General features: G+C 44.8%; 1 protein-coding gene across 2 annotated transcripts; it reads right to left on the minus strand.

Annotated features, from left to right (window-relative positions):
* Positions 1 to 1,894: 1,894 nt before the first annotated feature.
* On the minus strand, positions 1,895 to 18,996 carry LOC147897139 (programmed cell death 2 C-terminal domain-containing protein). Of its 2 annotated transcripts, XM_087381884.1 has the most exons (9): positions 18,196 to 18,996; positions 17,823 to 17,918; positions 17,522 to 17,605; positions 17,297 to 17,394; positions 16,736 to 17,130; positions 3,588 to 3,822; positions 3,285 to 3,495; positions 3,079 to 3,170; positions 1,895 to 2,378 (listed from the first exon to the last, which is right to left on the minus strand). In XM_087381884.1, the coding sequence occupies exons 1-9, from the start codon at positions 18,235 to 18,237 to the stop codon at positions 2,375 to 2,377; spliced, it is 1,257 nt and encodes a 418-aa protein (XP_087238010.1). In that variant the 5' UTR covers positions 18,238 to 18,996; the 3' UTR covers positions 1,895 to 2,374. The 2 variants fall into 2 exon arrangements, with proteins under 2 accessions (XP_087238010.1, XP_087238009.1); XM_087381883.1 differs by lacking the exon at positions 1,895 to 2,378 and having other exon boundaries at positions 2,798 to 3,170.
* Positions 18,997 to 19,793: the final 797 nt, after the last annotated feature.

Here is a 19,793-nt window from a genome sequence, read left to right on the forward strand (position 1 = left end):
TAGTGCAAGTACAACCACATCTATATGTGTGAAGCTTGGCTGCAGCCACCAGAGAATCCCAGAGCTTGCCTGCAGCCAGGTGTCGGCCCACCAACCATCAATGTTTGGTCATCACTATCCTTTGGAGATAAGCTTGTAAAGGAGTTTCATTTGATGTACGAGAAGAGAGTGGAGTCAGTGGCTAGGCGACAGAGAATGCAACAGGGAGTGTTAGCAAGAAAGTCATTCATTTAGGGATGATATACCGTGTTAGCAAGAAAGTCATTCATTTAGGGATGATATACCCAAAACCAATCATTCATTCAGTCTACCTAATGTCAAAGACACATCATGTTACAGCTATAACTGTGAAACTTAGGTGTAAAAATCATGTTGTAGGTATAACTGTAAAAGGCAGCTGTATAAATCAGCACTTACCTAAACCGTGAAATGCATGCTATTATATACATTTTCTTCAACCTCGGGTGATAGCCTAAAAATATTTTACTCTCCTAGTATTGGCTCCATATGAAAGTTGATGGCCCGCACTAGGTGTGCATACATAAGAACGGGAGGTTTGTTGACAAGCAACTCCCACACATCATCATTTACTCTCTCATAGTAGTATCCTGTAACTACTAGTGATATAGCATGAAGAATATTGCCCCAATTGTCCAACATCGCCTTGGATATTATTTCCTTTTCCTTAGAGCACTTAATAGTGTAAAATTATGCATCTTTCTTTCCATTACTTGACACATTGACATCAAAGTTGTCCTCCATGCACAATGCGTCACTCAAGGCATCTGGATGACCGGCATACATGGGGGTATCAACATCCTCTTCACTAGAGCTATCATTTGATCCTTAACCATCACCCATGGTGATAATAGTATGATAATCCCAACTTTCTACATACGCTTTATTCTTGCATCGTCTCCATTTTCTCTGCATACATGATCACAAAAGCAAGAGAGCCTCCTACATCTCAAGGTATATTTATCTGTAGTTGAGTATCCGTTAATGGAATGCATAGACCATAAACCTGCCACATGCTTGCAGTCTCACTTATTATCTCTCTGTACTTCATCCTCTTTGATTTTCCAAAAGACTATGTTCACCTCACTGCCACAAAACCTGGCCCTTACAAAATTCATGACATCATGCGCACACTTCAAAGTCCATCCATTTGGTTTCAGTTGTTGATGTGTAAGCTCTTTCTTTATGACAGCTCCAGCTCCATCATGTTCCCATGGCTTGAAGCTGGAAAGCTCCATAACATTTCAAGTGTAGTTAGGCTAAAATGCCTGGCAACAAAGTAGAAAGGACACTTCACTTTGAACTAGTCCGCACATCCATCCGACCACACCTAATGATGTTTTAGTGCAAGATCCTAATGTTTAAGCCACTATACATTTAAAGAAAAGAAACTTTGCACAAAGAGGATGTGTGTTCACAATGTGTTGGTACGAGCCAAAAGGAATCAAGAATGATTGTAGTGTCAAAGCACAGCATAATGACACGGTCATGTTCTAGTATGAGAATACAACCAGTGCATAAAGCTTCAACTTCACAATTTAAAGTAGCAAAGTAGTTGCAAATGATGTGCTTGACGAAACATGATGTTAGAATAAGTTTGTACGAGAATTGCAAATATGAGGCTTTTTACATATCATATCAAAACCACAATTTATGGTATACACAAACATTGCAACAACAAATGGCCATCTTGAATGTTTTAGCTATTGAGATCATTTCAAATTTGCCAGTAGCCTTGTATGAGTATTATGTTCTAACACAAGTTTCAAATGACATTTTCATATTTTCTACAATACATTTGGCATCTACCTCTTTGGGAGGAACTCTTCTCTAGTCCAAAAATAATGATTAGAAAATTTTAGCCTTTCACTCAGTTACAAAGTTTGGTAGTCTAAACAATGACTAGCTCTTTTGCGTCTTTCAAGCCAAAACACTATATTATTGATGTTTGGGCTCCACCCTACGATAGTTTACTGCATCCATGTTCTGTCTAGAAGAAGTTTTTCACATACCTAGAGAGCCTTATTTAAAACAGGTTAATGATCTCGAGTATGTACTCTTTAGTTGATTTCTTGAAAGCGTGTGACTCTTATAATTGTGTGAACCTTGTAAGTTTGCATGTGAATGAGCTTACACGCCATTGCTCCCTTCTCTTCACTCTTATCACAATGTTATTGCCCTTCCCACCCAACCAGTTGAGCCCATTATACAAAATATTTATGAGAATATCATGGCTTAGTACCATGGCATCTCTAGTTTGCAGTCCCCTCAGTTCTAATTACACACGCCATCCTTGACATGCATTCCAGGATATTCCAAGCATTGCAGATGCATTCTGCCACCTTTCCAAATAAATTCACCTGAAAAGATGGACATGACAAATCGAATTACAATCCATTTCTCTTAGCTAGTCCCTTTAAATTTCAAAAGACTTCAAAAACTGAGTTAGCAGGAATGCACACTATTAAAGCATATCCACCACACAAATGCTGGGCATCTGCTAAGACAGCAGTGCATGTTGCCGTGCGAATGAGTTAGCCATTCTAGTCAAGTACTCCAGAAAAGCCCTACAGTTACAATGAGGCCTCAAACATGCAGCTATATTGGCTTCTAACTACCTTTTAAAGACAACTTTCCTAAACTTTGGATGTGCTCAATACCCTTAAGAGCCAAGAAAACATGTATGACTACCCAAAAAGATCAGAAAATAGTAAAAATCAGAGACATCAAAAACAAAAAATTCAAAATGAGTGCAAAAAATGCCCCACAAAAGCAGGGGAATCCATCCATGGGAAAGAAGCCCTTTGATCTTTCCTAAAATTCAATCAAAAGGACCTAATTTTGATTTTATTACCTGGAATGAGTCTTTGACAAGTTGTAAACATAACAAGTAAAAAGGAGCAACATGTACTTCTGTTACTTACTGTGCTTGTATTCAAGTACAAAGATGACACAAGCCAGTAAATAATCAAAGAAAAAATGCATCAGAGATTAGGTGTGCATCGGCAAGATATTCTTCGAACATCTATGGGTTGAATGGAGTTTAATCAAGTTTCATACTGAAGAATGGTGGCCTCTTCAATAACAATCCATGGTTTTGTGTGTCCATTATGCCCACCTCCACTGCTCGAAGAAAGAGATGGTGTACAGCTCTGCTCATGAGACAAAAAGAAGCTGCATCAAGGATGTATCACTGAAGAAAGGAAAGCATCTAACTCGATCATGTGTATACGACTGGAGAAGTATACATGCTTACATATTTATACCTGTGCACATGTAAAAATTATCAAAGTAAGCCATTCCCAATCATTCGGTGAGTATGCTGTGGAGGGAAGATCCTTGCAAGCTTGCTGCAAATAATAGAGAAGAGGTGGCATCAATTGCATTTCATACACCCTAGGTCCTCCACATAGTGAACAAACACCAGGTTCCCCTCTGTCTTTATTCGCCCATAAAGGACTTCCTCTGAAGCAATATCTGAAAGGAAACATGGAGCATGTATTAGAATTCCCAAGTTCCAACTCCCCTTTCCTGCATTATTTGATTGTAACTGATAACATGATTGAAACCTGAAGCATTGTTCCGGGTAACAGTCCAATCTTTTCTTGAACTTCAAATATGTTCGATCTGCTGACAAAGCCCTGTCATGCTCATACTCTTCTCCTTCCCAAGCCTCTTCCCCTCCAATAACAGAATCTCTTTCTCCTTCCTCTAAATGCTCTGTAGTTTGCAACGCTGAAACTGCTCGGCTTCCACGAGAAGGATGTGACTCTTTTTGAGAATAAACATAGAAACATGGCAGCACTGTGAAAAGCAGTAACACGAAACTTTTGATCAGGTATGCAAGAAACCTTCCCTTGCTGGCAACAGGAAAGGTGGAAACCTTCCCTTGCTGCTGGCAACAGGAACACCTTTCGTATCTTTCTAAGATAAAGCATTAGAACAGCATATCTACTTTTAAAAAGGAAGAATCACATATAATATCCGACGTCCAAAAGCTGCTACCAAGCATCTCAGCACCAAGGCGTCTCAAGAATACAGCATATACTGAGCAAATAGTTTGAAATCCACAGGCCAAGGCTTGAAAGTATAACCTCTTTAGCCTGACCCACAGTTCCCACCCTTTGTCCTTATGATCATCTTGAAACAAACTAAATGGAAGACCCAAGACAGATCCTGCAAAGCTAAGACAGCTTGGCAGTGTACTATTTTAGTCAGTAAAACTCTGCACACGAAATACGGCTAGATGAGTTTCATATTTCTATCGGCATTGCATAATCTCCACCTAGTGCAGCAACACATCTAGATGAATCCAGGAACTTGCCCAAACCCATCCTCTAAAAAACTTAACATAGTGCAGTTTCAATCTCATGATAGTCACTCGTAAGGTTGAAACTCCATCACGCATAGCAGGGACTAGCTACTATAATATCCCCACTGATGCCATCAACACCCAACATGGGTGTAGGCCATAGTATAAACATATGCTCTCACACATGCAAATCCACACACCCACACATACTTGAGCATCCATTTATACAAAGGTCTTCGTACTTCACTTAATAAGGATCTTTTGCTTGCCCATGACCACTTTTGAGTACTTCAATAAATCTGTGCATGCATTCGTTTCAATTTCCTTGTGACGATACTTCCATATCAACATATATACCTAGATGAATCCAGGAACATCCCCAAACTCATCCTCTAAAAACACAACATAGTGCAGTTTCAATCTCATGATAGTCACTCACAAGGTTGAAAACCATAAACTCCATCATGCATAGTAGGGACTAGCTACTATGACATCCCCACTGACGTCCTCAGCGCCCAACAGTGGGTGTAGACCATAGTATAAAAATATGCTCTCACACATACAAATCCACACACCCACACATACTTGAGCATCCATTTATACAAAGTCTTCGTACTGAGTTTCTGTCGGCACTCCGGAGGTGAAGGGCAGACTCAGCCATGATGAAGGCTAGCACTAAAGGAGAAGGCTAATCAAAAGGTGGTCCAAAATCTCTTCATTCAAGCTACAACTGCTTGTGAAGTCTAAACATTTTCATTTTAGTCTCTCCCCAACGAGCATCTAAATCTAAATCTAGCTGATAGGGCAATGCACCATTTAAGATAGAAAGAATTATCACAATACCAGCAGGCCGCAACTTGGACGAAAACTTCACAAGGTGAAATTTGCATGTCCGCTAATACGGCAGAAGCATATACCTAGATGAATCCAGGAACATTCCCAAACTCATCCTCCAAAAACATATTTTAATTAAAAATATGTTTTTAATTAAAAAACATATTTTCATTAAAAAAATCACTCGTATAACAATATCCCCTAAATCCTAAGCATGCTGCAGGATATCTTTCTAGGCCATTAATTGTCTGCATCCACAAACAGGTAAGTGCAGAGCAAAAAATGTGACAAAGCACTCCCACCAGTTCTACTCCTCGGCATCACATCCTCCTCACGAGTGGGTTTCTCATGATAACTTTTCCAACAAATAAGATATATTTTGACTTAGAAGATTAGAAGCCTCGCCATACACACACACACCCCCCCCCCCCCCCGCCCCCCCCCCCCCCCCCCTTGCATAAGGCTCTTAGAGTTTAGAGTTGTAAAAGGCAACAGATTTTTTTCCAAAAAAATTTATTTCTCAGAGAGGTACCAAGATATGGATCTCAAAGAAGCTCAACCAAACTCAGCTCAAGATGAAAACTATAGAAATGAGCAAAGTGAAGGACGCTCGCAAGGAAGGAAAATGGGCTGTCTATAGAGATGGAAGAGCAATTATCAAAGACTTCAAAACCAACCCTCAGTCTTAAACTGATGTAATGCAGGCCGATTATCTTGCGTAGTGTATCATAGCTAACTTTGGGAGTGGGTATATGCACTTCCAAGAGACTCTCAGTCTATAACTGATGTTGGTGTTTATCCTTTTTTTGTGAGGCCCATAAGGCCTCCTGCAGACGTTAATACATCTTTCTTTCTCTCTGACTTCGTCCAAAGTGCTCTCCATCGGACCTAATGGAGCATTTGCATCAACTTATGGTATTGGCCCACCGTCCATGGTGGGTCGGTGAGAGGGGATTGAGTTTATCTAGGTCACCTCCTGTAACAAAGGGTTACTTTTTACTTAGGCTAAAAGTTAGTAGAAAGGCCTTTATTGGCTTGTAAGTGTTTTCTTCTTTTTTTAGGGGATACCATAAGTTGCCACGTGGCATCCTAGGAGGTAATCCCATAAGCAATACTACTTTGTACTACCCTGGGCCATACCTATATAAGGGCTCTAGTTGTACTTGGCAATATATTCATGACTTGTACTTCATTATTGAAATAGAATATACAGCAAGAGTTCAATACTCAACTGAATTCTAAAAAGGATTGACTTTCTCCTGTCCTTGTGCAGCCCCTCACAAGTCTCTGTTGAAGATCCAGCCCATGATCTTCCTCTCCTACCCTTTTTCCTAAACATAAGGTACTATACTACTTAACTCTCCTGCAAATTCTGCTAAACTTAATAGTGTTTACTTTTAGTAAGGAGCAGTCTTGTTGCATTGGTATCAGAGCACTTTTCGTGGGAATCTGTGGGAAATTCTTTGTCCAATCACTTTGAAATTTGGAGCATCTACTCTTGAGCCTAGGGCCTACCTCTCTGCAAAAATTCAGCAGAAGTGCTCTCTGTTGTGAGCTGCCACATGGCAAGCTCAGAGAAACCCTGATTTTCGAAGTGCTCAGAATTTGGGGCTTCTTACATCAGTGGAAAGCCCTTGCAAATGACAATTAAGAATAGGTTTCCTATCCCTAGAATTGATGATCTACTGGATGAGCTTAGAGGGGGCAAAGTACTTCACAAAGATTGACCTAAGGTCAGGCTATCATCAAATAAGGATGAAGGAGGGAGATGAACATAAAACTGCCTTCACGACAGAACGTGGACTTTATCAATTCAAAGTGATGGCATTTGCTCTAACCAATGCACCTGCAACTTTCCAAGCCCTAATGAACAAGGTATTGCAGCCTTTCCTCTATAAATTTATGTTGGTATTCTTTCATGATATATTGATCTACAACAAAATGAAAGAAGAGGATTTATTGCATGTCTAGCAAGTATTGGAAGTATTGAGGACACACCCGTTGAGTAAATGCACTTTCATGGCTGAAGAAGTGGAATATTTGGGCCATATTGTCAGCAGTAGTGGCATTAAGGTGGATCCCAGCAAGGTAAAGTGTGTAAAGGATTGGCCTTGCTGAGAGGGTTCCTTGGTCTAGCATCATTTTATAGAAGCTTTATAAGGCATTTTGCCAAATTGGCAGCTCCTCTCACTGATCTTCTAAAAAGAATGCTTTCCAATGGTCTTACAGTGCCAATAAGAGCTTTGAAGCATTAAAGGAGGCATTAACTTCAGCGCCTATCTTGGTATGTCCTGATTTCTCTCAACCTTTTATAATTGAGGCTGATGCTAGTGGAAGGGGCATTGGAGCTGTTCTCAAGCAGAGTCATGGAGTTATTGCCTTTGAAAGTCGGAAATTGGATGACAAGGAGTCAAGTTTCCACATTTATCACCAAAAGATGCTGGCAATACTTTATGCAATCAAAAAGTTGTTGGAAAGGTCACCTCCCCATCTGTAAGCCCCCAAATGAGGAGAGTGTGGGGGAGGGAGACCTAGGGCATAAGATGCCCAGAGAAGAAAGAGAGAGGGGGCTGCCACATGGGCAGCACCTCACAAGAGAAGAAAGCTGCAAAGGACGGAACCTGTGGAAGGAGCAGAAGGCGGGGACAGCAAGCCCTAGATCTGACCTGGCAGGGCGCGATGATATCAGCAGTGCACGGCGCAGGACATGTGGCTGGGAAGAGGGCCTGGCAGAGGCACAGATATGGCAGGATGTGCAGGCCCAGATATGCAGCAGGAACTGTGGCTGTCAGTGGGCAGGAGGCAGGCCTTTTATAGGCTGGATACCTGCCTTGAATGGAGGGCCAAAAGACCCTGGAAGTTTGGGCCAAAAGCCCTGGGGGGTGTGCCCTTTTAGGGCTGGACCAGCCACAGACTGGTCGGCCAGTCTGGTCGGCCAGTCTATAGCAGGCTGGTCGGTTTTTTGCCAGCCCCCTTGGGGCCTATATAAAGAGGCCATTGGGCCTCACTCAATCATCACTTGGAGCAGCACAAGTACCAGCAGAAAGGAGCAGCAGGGAGCTTGCCTTAGGCCTCATCGCAGGAGGTAAAGGGAGCACACAGGAGCTGCAGACTTAGCAAAGAGTGCTGCCCACCTAGGCTGGTGCAAAGACAGCAAGGTGGAAGGGATCTGGACGGAAAGTCTACAGAAGCTGAGGTGGAGCATGCGGACTCGAGTCTAGAGATAGCCAGCAGATAGGAGAAGGACCTTGTGGGAAGATCAGAGGACCACATCATTGGTGGGACTCTGGATCTGTCTCTTTTGTATTGTGTCCATAGTTGTGGATGGAAATATATATTTTGGTGGTTTCTCTATGTGGTTGGTTCATTGTCTATTGATGAGTCTGCACACCTATTGTATGCACATAAGTAAAGAAGTCTGTGATTCCACACCCACACCGCACACTGTGTGAGCTCCTGGGCATTACTATAAGTCTTCCGCTGCGTGTACCCTCTGTTGGGTATTTTCTAACAAAAGTGGCACCACTACATTTATGGCAGCCATTTCAAGGTCAAGACTGATCAGAAGACTCTCAGATATTTTCTATCTCAGTCTTCTCTATCACCCAAGCAAAGGAGATGGCTATCCATTGTGCAAAACTATGACTTTGACATAGATTACAAGATGGGCAAAGAAAATATTGTGGCAGATTCTCTTTCCAAGATATGGGCTTGTACTTTATCATCTATTACTGAGGTTTATAAAGATTGGATCCATGGCATTCAAGAAGAGTATCTCAATGATCCTCAAGCATCTGCTATGTTCCAAGACTTGCAAGATCCTCACTGTCAGCAATATCCCAATTTCAAGTTGCACAATAGGCTCTTGTGGTATAATGATAGAATATTTCTTACTAAAAATTCCTCCTATAATCTGCTAATCTTGCAAGAATTTCACTCATCTCCTTGACAAAATATGAAGAGGGGAGAGGAGAAGAGTGGAGATGAGGAGAGAGGGCACAGCTAGAGAGGACACCACAAATGACTAACTCTAGACTACATTTAGTTGAAAAAATAGAATATATACAAACCCTTTTAGGGTTAGGGTTAGGGGATCTAACCCTTTCCTTTATAGCACTCTATAAGGTTAGTGCTATGCACATATGATCACGTGATGGTGCTATGCACACATGATCACATGATGTTGAGCGTAAACTCTCAACACCTTCCCTCAAGATCAACATCATGAAGTAGGCCTTCCCTCAAGATGATGATTCTGGGGAATCGAAGAAGGACTGAGCATTACATTCCATCACACCCCTTTAATGGGAATGTCCTTCCTCTGCGTCAAACCAAGAGCTAGTCGGTGTTTCTCGAATAGCTCTTTACCGAGTGGTTTGGTAAAGATATCTGCAACATTTTCTTTGCTATCACAATGCTGTAGTGTGATGTCACCAAGTAACACTCTTTCTCTGATGAAGTGTTCTCTGACATCAATGTGCTTTGTCGTGGAGTGATATACTAGATTCTTGGCCAATGCTTGAGCCGATTGATTATCACAGTATATTGTTGTTGGCTTTGACTCATCAAAGTAATCTGTTTCCGACAATAGTCTTCTGAGCCATATAGCCTCACATGCACCTGTAGTGGGTGCTCTATATTCTGCTTCAGTTGAAGACAAAGAAACAGTTGGATGTTTGTTTGACAACCATGATATAGCACCTTGACCAAGGAAAAATGCACATCCCTGTGTCGATCTCCTGGTCTCATGATCTCCGGCATAGTCACTGTCACAGTATCCATGCAACCGTGGATGACTTTCTCTGTATTCTATCCCAAACTATCTTGTACCTCTAATATATCTCAAGACTCTTTTGGCTGCATTTCAATGAGACTGTTTTGGATTTGCCATAAATTGTGCTAGTGAGCTTACTGCATAACAAATATCTGGCCGTGTTTCCGACAATAGTCTTCTGAGCCATATAGCCTCACATGCACCTGTAGTGGGTGCTCTATATTCTGCTTCAGTTGAAGACAAAGAAACAGTTGGATGTTTGTTTGACAACCATGATATAGCACCTTGACCAAGGAAAAATGCACATCCCTGTGTCGATCTCCTGGTCTCATGATCTCCGGCATAGTCACTGTCACAGTATCCATGCAACCGTGGATGACTTTCTCTGTATTCTATCCCAAACTATCTTGTACCTCTAATATATCTCAAGACTCTTTTCGCTGCATTCCAATGAGACTGTTTTGGATTTGCCATAAACTGTGCTAGTGAGCTTACTGCATAACAAATATCTGGCCGTGTGATTGTCAGATATATAAGAGATCCGATGAGCTACCTGTAGTATCTGTCATTGATTGTAGGCTTTTCTGAATCGTTAACCGCTGGTTGGAAGAGTATCTAAGGCATTTTTGCTTTGAGACCCAAGCATCTTGGGATCAATGGTTGCATCTGTAAAGAGTGGCAGCGGAAGATGTAAGCAAACTGAAGCTACAGAATCACACAGAGAATACTAGAGACAACAAGATGTGCCACAAACAGATCTGCTGTAACTTAGCCCATAAACCAGGGCAGCAACTGTAATACAAGGAGTCCTGAACAGGATGAGAAACAGGAGCTGCAGAAGGGGCTGAACTGGAGCAGAGGATCTGGGCACAAGGAGGCTGGAGCCTGAGAGCACGGAGGCTGGATCCTAGGAACGAGGAGGCTGAAGGAGCCTGGAGCGAGGAGGCTGAAGGAGCCTGGAGCGAGGAGGCTGGATGAGCCTGCAGCGAGGAGGCAGGAGGAGCCTGGAGCGAGAAGGCTAGAGGGGCCTGCAACGAGGAGGCAGGAGGAGCCTGGAGCAAGAAGGCTGGAGGGGCCTGCAACGAGGAGGCAGGAGGAGCCTGGAGCAAGAAGGCTGGAGGAGCTGCACCAGAAGATCTGCAGAGGGAGCGTGGACAGCCAACAGAACAGCTGAAGGGAGGCTCCGGTGAAGATGGCCAGGAGCAGGCTGAAGACAAGAGCCCAGAGGAGCTGCTGGAAGAAGTGATAGAGGAAGTGAAGGGAAGGAGGCCCTTTTATAGGGCAGGCCAGGGGGGGAGTCGGCCAGTCTGGCTGAACCGACCAGCCTGGTCGGTAAGGCCAACTGGGCCGACCAGCTGGTCGGCCAGCCTACCCCCTCTGGCCCCCCTTGCTGCATGGGGGCTGGCCACTCCTGGAGATGCTGATTCTCAACACCCCCTCTCAGCTCCAGGGTGTGGCACAAGACCCAGAGAGCTGGTATGACGTTGGAGAAGGGGAGGAGAAACAGATTTGGTAAATATGTCGGCGACGTTGTCGGAAGTGGTGCTGAATAGGAGCACAATGGTAGAGCGGCGAGAATTGGGGTCGCCAGCCCAATCGGAGTCACTCCAACCTCGGAGAGTGAGCGGGGAAGGAGAGGAACCACCGGCAGTATATAAGATCCCGAAAGTAGAGGTCCCCTGAAGATGGAGGAGACGTCGAGCAGCTTGCCAATGAGAAAGCGAAGAGGTTTGCATGAAGGTACTGAGGGTGCCGACAGAAAAGCCGAGATCCAGTCGAGTGTTAAGTAGCCAGAGAAGAAGCAGGGAGCTGGGTGAGTCCGCAAGAAGCTGGTACTGTCGATGACGAGCCGGACTGTTGAAGGATGGTGAACGGGAGAGTCCCCCTCGAGAGTATGTTTCCGGTTGGGGCCATGTAAAGAAACAATCCAAGACTCGGAGTGTAGTGCAAATGAGGAAGGTTTGTCGGTGAAGAGAATCCGGTAGATGGGAACCTGTACGAGAGAGTAAATGGAGAAGAGGATGTCTGTCCCCCTCTGAAACTGCGGCGATGTTATCCTTCCAGGTGTCATAGTTAGTACCATCAAACTTCTGAGTTTCGGAGAAGTGGGGAAGGATGGAGATCCGTACTTTTTAGATAGGACTTTATGATTTCTTGAGTGGCTGAGGTCCCCCATGTGTTTCAATACCAAACAGAGAACTATCGAACCCAAAAATCAAGAGCCAATAAATTCTGCCAGGAACCCCTTAATAAAGTCGTACGGGTGAAGACGGGACCCGACCCGATGCGCGATGAAGGAAGGGGGGGAGAGGCTCTTGATGAAGCAGTAGGCTGCTATTGATAGTCCGGGGTACGGGCGCAAATTTTCAAAATATAAATTCACAAAACCGATTTTCAAGATGCCGACTGGTGCCTTGGAGTAGGAGATGCTAGAGAAGCTGTCGAGGTCACAGATGTACCTGGATTCAGGGGCAAGATGGATGCCGACTAAAATTGGTGCACAAGAGGTACTGCCGACCAACAAAACATGTGCCTAGGAAGATGCCGACCAGAAAACTAGGAGCCTGCAGTAAAAGCCAACCATAGGGAGAAGTGACCAAGGTGCCGATCTCGGGGCAGGAGGAGAAGGCAACGGGCTGATCACAGAGGCAGGAGGAACATAGGCTGCCGACCAGCAAGAGAGATGCATAGAAGAAATCACCCAGGTGTTGGTGGATGCTTCAGTAACCAAGAGGATGGGGAGCACCTAGTGCTCTGATACCATGTAAAGAGTGGCAGCGGAAGATGTAAGCAAACTGAAGCTACAGAATCACACAGAGAATACTAGAGACAACAAGATGTGCCACAAACAGATCTGCTGTAACTTAGCCCATAAACCAGGGCAGCAACTGTAATACAAGGAGTCCTGAACAGGATGAGAAACAGGAGCTGCAGAAGGGGCTGAACTGGAGCAGAGGATCTGGGCACAAGGAGGCTGGAGCCTGAGAGCACGGAGGCTGGATCCTAGCAACGAGGAGGCTGAAGGAGCCTGGAGCGAGGAGGCTGAAGGAGCGTGGAGCACGCAGGCTGGATGAGCCTGCAGCGAGGAGGCAGGAGGAGCCTGGAGCGAGAAGGCTAGAGGGGCCTGCAACGAGGAGGCAGGAGGAGCCTGGAGCAAGAAGGCTGGAGGGGCCTGCAACGAGGAGGCAGGAGGAGCCTGGAGCAAGAAGGCTGGAGGAGCTGCACCAGAAGATCTGCAGAGGGAGCGTGGACAGCCAACAGAACAGCTGAAGGGAGGCTCCGGTGAAGATGGCCAGGAGTAGGCTGAAGACAAGAGCCTAGAGGAGCTGCTGGAAGAAGTGATAGAGGAAGTGAAGGGAAGGAGGCCCTTTTATAGGGCAGGCCAGGGGGGGAGTCGGCCAGTCTGGCTGAACCGACCAGCCTGGTCGGTCAGGCCAACTGGGCCGACCAGCTGGTCGGCCAGCCTACCCCCTCTGGCCCCCCTTGCTGCATGGGGGCTGGCCACTCCTGGAGATGCTGATTCTCAACAGCATCTAGCTGAATTTTGTTATAATACCACCAAGCATACTTCAATTGGTATGAGCCCTTTTGAAGCCATGTTTGGCTATAAAGCTCATATCTCATCAACCATTATTGATCAAGCATTGACAAGCCAGCAAGCCAAGGATGATTTGGCTCACATGACTGCTCTATTACAGCAATGTAAAGATAATATGGTAAGGGCCCAAGCAAGGATGAAGGATTATGCTGATAAGCATAGAAGAGATCTTCATTTTGAAGAAGGGAATTATGTATTTCTCAGATTACATAAGTCTAGGCATGCTTCTTTGAAAGGTAATACCAATGTTAAACTTGCTCATAGGTATTATGGACCTTACAAGGTTTTGAGGAAAGTTGGGGAAGTGGCTTATGAGTTGGAGCTCCCACCATCCTCTAGAATACACAAGGTATTCCATGTATCACTAGTGGCTCAAGAAGTATTTGGAGCCTAAGGAGCAAGTTATGGAAGAGCTACCTCCTATGGATGAAGAGGGCCAAATTGAGTATATACCTGAGAAGATCCTTGGATTTAGAGATCATGTGTTGAGGAACAAGTCCTACATGGAATATCTTATCAAATGGAGAGGTCTATTGGATGAGGAGTCTCCTTGGCAGCCATCCACAATTGTGGAGCAGTTCAATTGCTTAGCTGAATTCTATGGCCAAAATTGAGTCTTTATGAGCAGATTTGATTTTCTCTTGCTATATAGCATATATGGACAAGCTGCAGCCAGCATTCACTATCCTTTCTCAGATCAGCATGTCTCTCACTGGATTATATAATCAGATCTGTTATATTGGACAGCATAGCTCTTCCACCGGATTGCTTGATTTCTTGGGAATATTATATGATCCATTTACAGATCAGCATGCCTACAGGGAGGTATTTGACTGAGAAACTTCAATGTTCAGCTGATATGACCAGAATTGAGCTGTTCAGGTTTACAAGGAGCATTGGATGTCCAGGTTACAGCCTTTTCAAATTTGAGGACAAATTTCTATTTGAGGAGGAAAGATTGTAACAGAGGGTTACTTTTTACTTAGGCTAAAAGTTAGTAGAAAGGCCTTTATTGGCTTGTAAGTGTTTTCTTCTTTTTTTAGGGGATACCATAAGTTGCCACGTGGCATCCTAGGAGGTAATCCCATAAGCAATACTGCTTTGTACTACCCTAGGCCATACCTATATAAGGGCTCTAGTTGTACTTGGCAATACATTCATGACTTGTACTTCATTACTGAAATAGAATATACAGCAAGAGTTCAATACTCAGCTGAATACTCAGCTGAATTCTAAAAAGGATTGACTTCCTCCTGTCCTTGTGCAGCCCCTCACAAGTCTCTGTTGAGGATCCAGCCCATGATCTTCCTCTCCTACCCTTTTTCCTAAACATAAGGTAACTACACTACTTAACTCCAAGGCTGCAAGGAATGATGGAAAATGGGCAGTATACTGTGAGGGCGTAGCACTCATTAAAGAGTTTAAATCCAAGCCAAAAGACTCTCAGTCTTAAACTGATGTATGGCCGATTATGTTTCTTTCCAAGTCATAATGTAGGTACTCTAAATAAATGGAGCTGCTTTATGCACTCCCTGGGAGCTACCCTCCCTAAGCTGATGTACTAATTGGTTTTCATGTTGTCCCATAGACTTCTTGGTCTTCCGTGGACGTTAATAGACTTTCTTTCTTTCTTTTCTTTCTCCTGCAAATTCTACTAAACTTAGTAGTGTTTACTGTTAGTTAGGAGCAGTCTTGTTGCACCTCCACTGTGAGCCCCCAAATGAGGTGAGCATGGGGGAGGTGTACCATAAGGGTCTGAGAGCTGCACATTTTGGTTGCAAGCCACATGGTAGCAGGCAAAGCTGCCATGTGGGCAGCCTTAGTAGCATGTACAGCACAAGAAACAGGCTGGGCCGGTGCAACTGCCATATGGCAGTTAGGCAGGGTCTGCAGAGTCAGAACAAGGCTGTACAAAGGTACCTCGAGCAGGTCTGCAGGCAGTAGATACATGTGCAGGAGACAGCAGCAAAGCTGCAAACAGGAGCTGGTTGGAGGTATTCTGCAGGTCAGGGCAGGCTGCAAACATGCAGCAGACAGGTGCAGCGGCTCATGGCAGCCAGTCGCAGGGCAAAAAGACAAAAGAGCCAGTCTGTGACCTGGTCAGACAGTTTTCAGGGCATTCCAGCCTTATAAAAGGACCCCCATCCCTGGGGCCATTCTATTCTACCAAGCCTCTATTGTGGGCTGTTTACCAGGGCAGCAGAGAGGCTAAGGATTACATAGAAGCTGAGCCGAAAAGTCTGCAGATCACCCACAGGTTCTCAGGTTGGCTGCAGTTCCAGAGCAGCAAACAGATCTGAGGTTTGCGGAGCACTCATCTACAAGTCTACATCAGGAGGAGCAGGCTGAAGGAGTGTCACACAGAGAACCGCTACGCAGCCCACTGAGGCTCTAGGAGAGCATGAAGGTTAAGAGTGTTTTAAAGGCGCCACAAGAAAGTAAGAGAAGAGTTCTGGAGTCACAGGGCTCCATATCTAGGCAACACCCTGCTGCTAGATAGGGGCTACCATGTGGTAGTGCCAAAGGTACAATTACCTGCTGCTAGGCACATTGCGCACCCTGCATGTGCGCACACTTCCCACATTCTCACACTGCTCCACAAGCACACCTTTTCATAGGCACACGCGCTGCATGTGCACCTGATTGCCACATCACCTTTTTGGCCCCTCCTCTTGACTAGTACACTTTAAGGAAAGAAGTTGGATTTGAATTTAGGACTGTGTGATCCCTGGACATAGTCTTAGTTTATCTTCCACTGCAGGAAGCGTAGGTGCAGCAAGCAACCTCCCACTCTATTTTCTAACAAATTTTGTTTCACGGGTTCACTGGCAAATATAAACACTTGTATGCACTGGAGTTCAAGCAAAGGGGCTCCCATAAGGCACATTGTGGCCAAGGATTTTATCCTCATCTCTTTGCAGCGTATGAGGACGCCTGAGGCCCCACTTCAGCCAAGGGAATGTCATGGGCATCCTGACCCTATGGCATGCTGCCTATGTGGTAGTAGGAGCTTGGATGAACTTCAGCCTACAGTGAGAAATTACAGCAAGAGTGCCCCCATATCCCCCAATAAATTGACTATCAGAGAGCTGAAGCCACTTGTGGACTCTGGGCTAAGAAATGCTTAAAGCACCAACCCCATGAATGAGAGGCCCTTTTAATGATATGTAAAACAAGTCATAGTTTTCATAAGTCTTACCTGCTAAATCAGGATCAACTGTTTCGCCACCATGGTTACTTACATCATCTTGAACTACTATGATTTCTTGTTGAGTAACAAGGTCTTGAGTTCTAAATGGAGTTACTGCTGCATATCCAGCTTCTAAGAGTGCCGTTTCCAGCTCCTCCATGGCCAAAAATGCTTCCTGTTCAACATCTTCCCTGCCCGTGCCAGCACCCCAAGTATCATCATCCCACCATTCACTCCCATGTTGATGCTGATCTGATCCAGTATTCCTTTCCCCTTCGCTAGAGTCTTCCCCTGTCAACTCCGTTGCAGATGAGCTTGATGCTTCCGTGCTAGATCCTACCCCTCTGATGCTGTTTTGGGAAGAACCAGATGCTACATTGCTTTGGACTCGAATTGTACGCCAGCTGCAAGATATCAAGAGACAGATCTGGAAATGTAGTTCAAAAATATATTTAACGGCAATATTGTAGAATAGTATGCTAGAAAATACGCAGTGGAAAGAACATGATACAAGAATGAGCATCATCTCCTTAACAGGAATGAAAAAAGCGAAGCATTCTAGCAGCAAACCTGAGCGGGCTTATGCCACAGTTTGTGGACGGGCAGCCAAAGACGTATAGGGTTCGTTCATCAATTTGAAGGCCACCCACTGTCAATGGTGCATAGACCTACAAGTTTTTGGACACCAAGTACACAGAGTGAGGAGGAAAATAATAGCGAAGTAATAGGGCAAGCACAAATTTCATCGAAATAATAAAACTCACAGTAAAACATAACAGACACCGATAACAGAACCTGTGCAACTAGCCCAAGGTCTCCCCCACATAAACCACACTTCAGTAAATCACGGTCTAACTCCTCTGCAGGCATTGGCCAATCCTGCAACACCTTCCCTTTTCAGCTCATCATGCCAAAGCAAATGCTCAAGAGTGAAAAGTAGCAACCAATACAATGCAGAGCATCCTTCTCCCTGTAGTGAGAATAATATAAACAATGTCCTTCAAGTACAGCCCTTTTGTTGTTTTCCTGCAATTGGCTTCTTATGCTAGATTATATGTAGGCCTAGGAGATGAACTTTGGATTTAGAGTAACAAACCGGAAGACCTCCAATTTTTGTGGTGTAGTGATCGCTGGATTCAAAGTTCTCCTCTGCCCATGGACCTGGCATTCCAAGGATTACATCCTTTGCCTCCTGCTAACGAAGAAGGTGAACGACAACTTCCTTAGTACAAGGTTGAGAATTGTCTCCTGGGTCTGAAGGCATCGTGAAGTACATATGCAGGTGCATTCCAAAACTCATCATAATTGCAGCATAAAAGCTTCTGCGATTTGAAAACTATACAAATAATCGAACAATAAAGATATTAGATCGTTTTCACTTGTGCGCAGCCGCATTCTTTATTAGACAGCCTCGCCCTACCCTCCCAGCAAAAGAGGAAAAGAAGAATAAGGACAGAAGATTGACGAACCGATTCAGCCATCGCAAGATCAGATGGTAAGGGACGTCCCATTCCAATTCACCCAGGCAGTAGATGAAACAGAGCAGCTCCTTAATATCACAAAAATCAAAAGCTAGCCCCGAGATGGTCTTCGCGCAACGCAACGATTCGTATTCGTTACTCTGCTAGAAAGAGTGGCTCCTGTACAGACGGTGTGTAACGGTAACACACGGATTGTCCGCTCACCAAAAAACCAACCTCCCTATAACTGTGCGGTCTCTTTTACTGGAACTTGCAAGAATCGGCACCCTTCTCGCAAGCGACAGCTCTCCTATCCACGTATCCAGTAATCCATGACAAGCCGGAAGATTTCGCAAACGATTTTCACCCAGATGATCGAACCGATGCGCCCGGTACAGGAGCTTGAGGGCGAATGCATGCGCAGTATCGTGCGTCGCAACTGATAGCGAGATGCAATCCGATGCTATCTTCTGAATTCCGTTGAATTCAATACGTCGGATCGGATTGAAACTTCCGAGGCAATCGTCGAGACCGCCGAGCAAATCCAATGGAGCGAAAAACTCGAATCCGATCGCATGAGAGCCCTAAAAGAAGCTAACTGGATCGAATTTCAGCCCTAAATCGAGCTATTTGGGAAGCAATCGAGCTGCAGCAATGCCGATTTGATTCAGAAGGGCAATGAATACAGAATTTGTAAACTTCAACAGAAAGAATGCATCGAGTTTGAGAAGCTCCAATCGAAAGCTCGAAATTCTTGGAGCGTGGAAGCGATTGTTGATTGATCTGATTCCAATATTTTTGCCCGATTCAGCAATGTTTTTGGAGACGAAGGATAAAGCGGTCATCAACCGGTGCACCGGCTATAGCCGGTCATCCTCCTTTGCGACCTTTCCTCCATGGGGTGCGATTTTGCCTTCCATGAATCCATCCCTTTTACACGCTTCGGCTCCAATTAGGGACCCCAATTGCATTTGAGCCCCAATTAATTAATTTGTGGGCGCAGGGAAGTCCTTAATTAATTTGGAAGGGCGGCAGATGAGCGTTTGCAATTGATTGATGGAGACAGGGGATCGGCACGCTTTGCTGAAGCTTGTTGGAGGGGAGTGGAAGCTTCTGCTCTCCAGCCTCTTATAAAAGGAGGGCAGAGGAGGAGGGCCTGTGAAAAGGCTCTCCCGGATTGAAATAGGAGACGGGGGAGAGAGGGGAAGGGAGGGAGAGGGGAGGGAGGGAGAGGAGAGGCAAGGGATGAGTGGAGGGAGAGAATGAGGTACACACAGTGAGGGAGCGATATGAATAGGTTAATTCAAAGTGGATAGGTTAATTGCGAGTGGAGCGATCAGAATCAACACGAATGAATAGATTAATGCGAGTCGAGAAGGGCAAGGGAGCGAGAGGAGAAATTAATTAATAGTAGAGATAGCTTAGAAGCAAATACTACTCACTCCTCTCAAGGCGATTACCACGGCCTATGCCACGACATCCACTTCAAAATGTCTGTGTGGTTTAGGCTATGTGATTTACGATTGGCCGACACGCACTCGAATCTCACTAACGCCACTTCTTGGGACACCGTATGTAAACACCCTCACTTTTCCTTCACACCAGCC

The sequence above is a fragment of the Dipteris shenzhenensis genome, chromosome 11 (genome assembly GCF_047967505.1).
Source record: "Dipteris shenzhenensis isolate YYH24624 ecotype China chromosome 11, Dip_SZ_1.0, whole genome shotgun sequence".
NCBI classification, from domain to species: Eukaryota; Viridiplantae; Streptophyta; class Polypodiopsida; order Gleicheniales; family Dipteridaceae; genus Dipteris; species Dipteris shenzhenensis.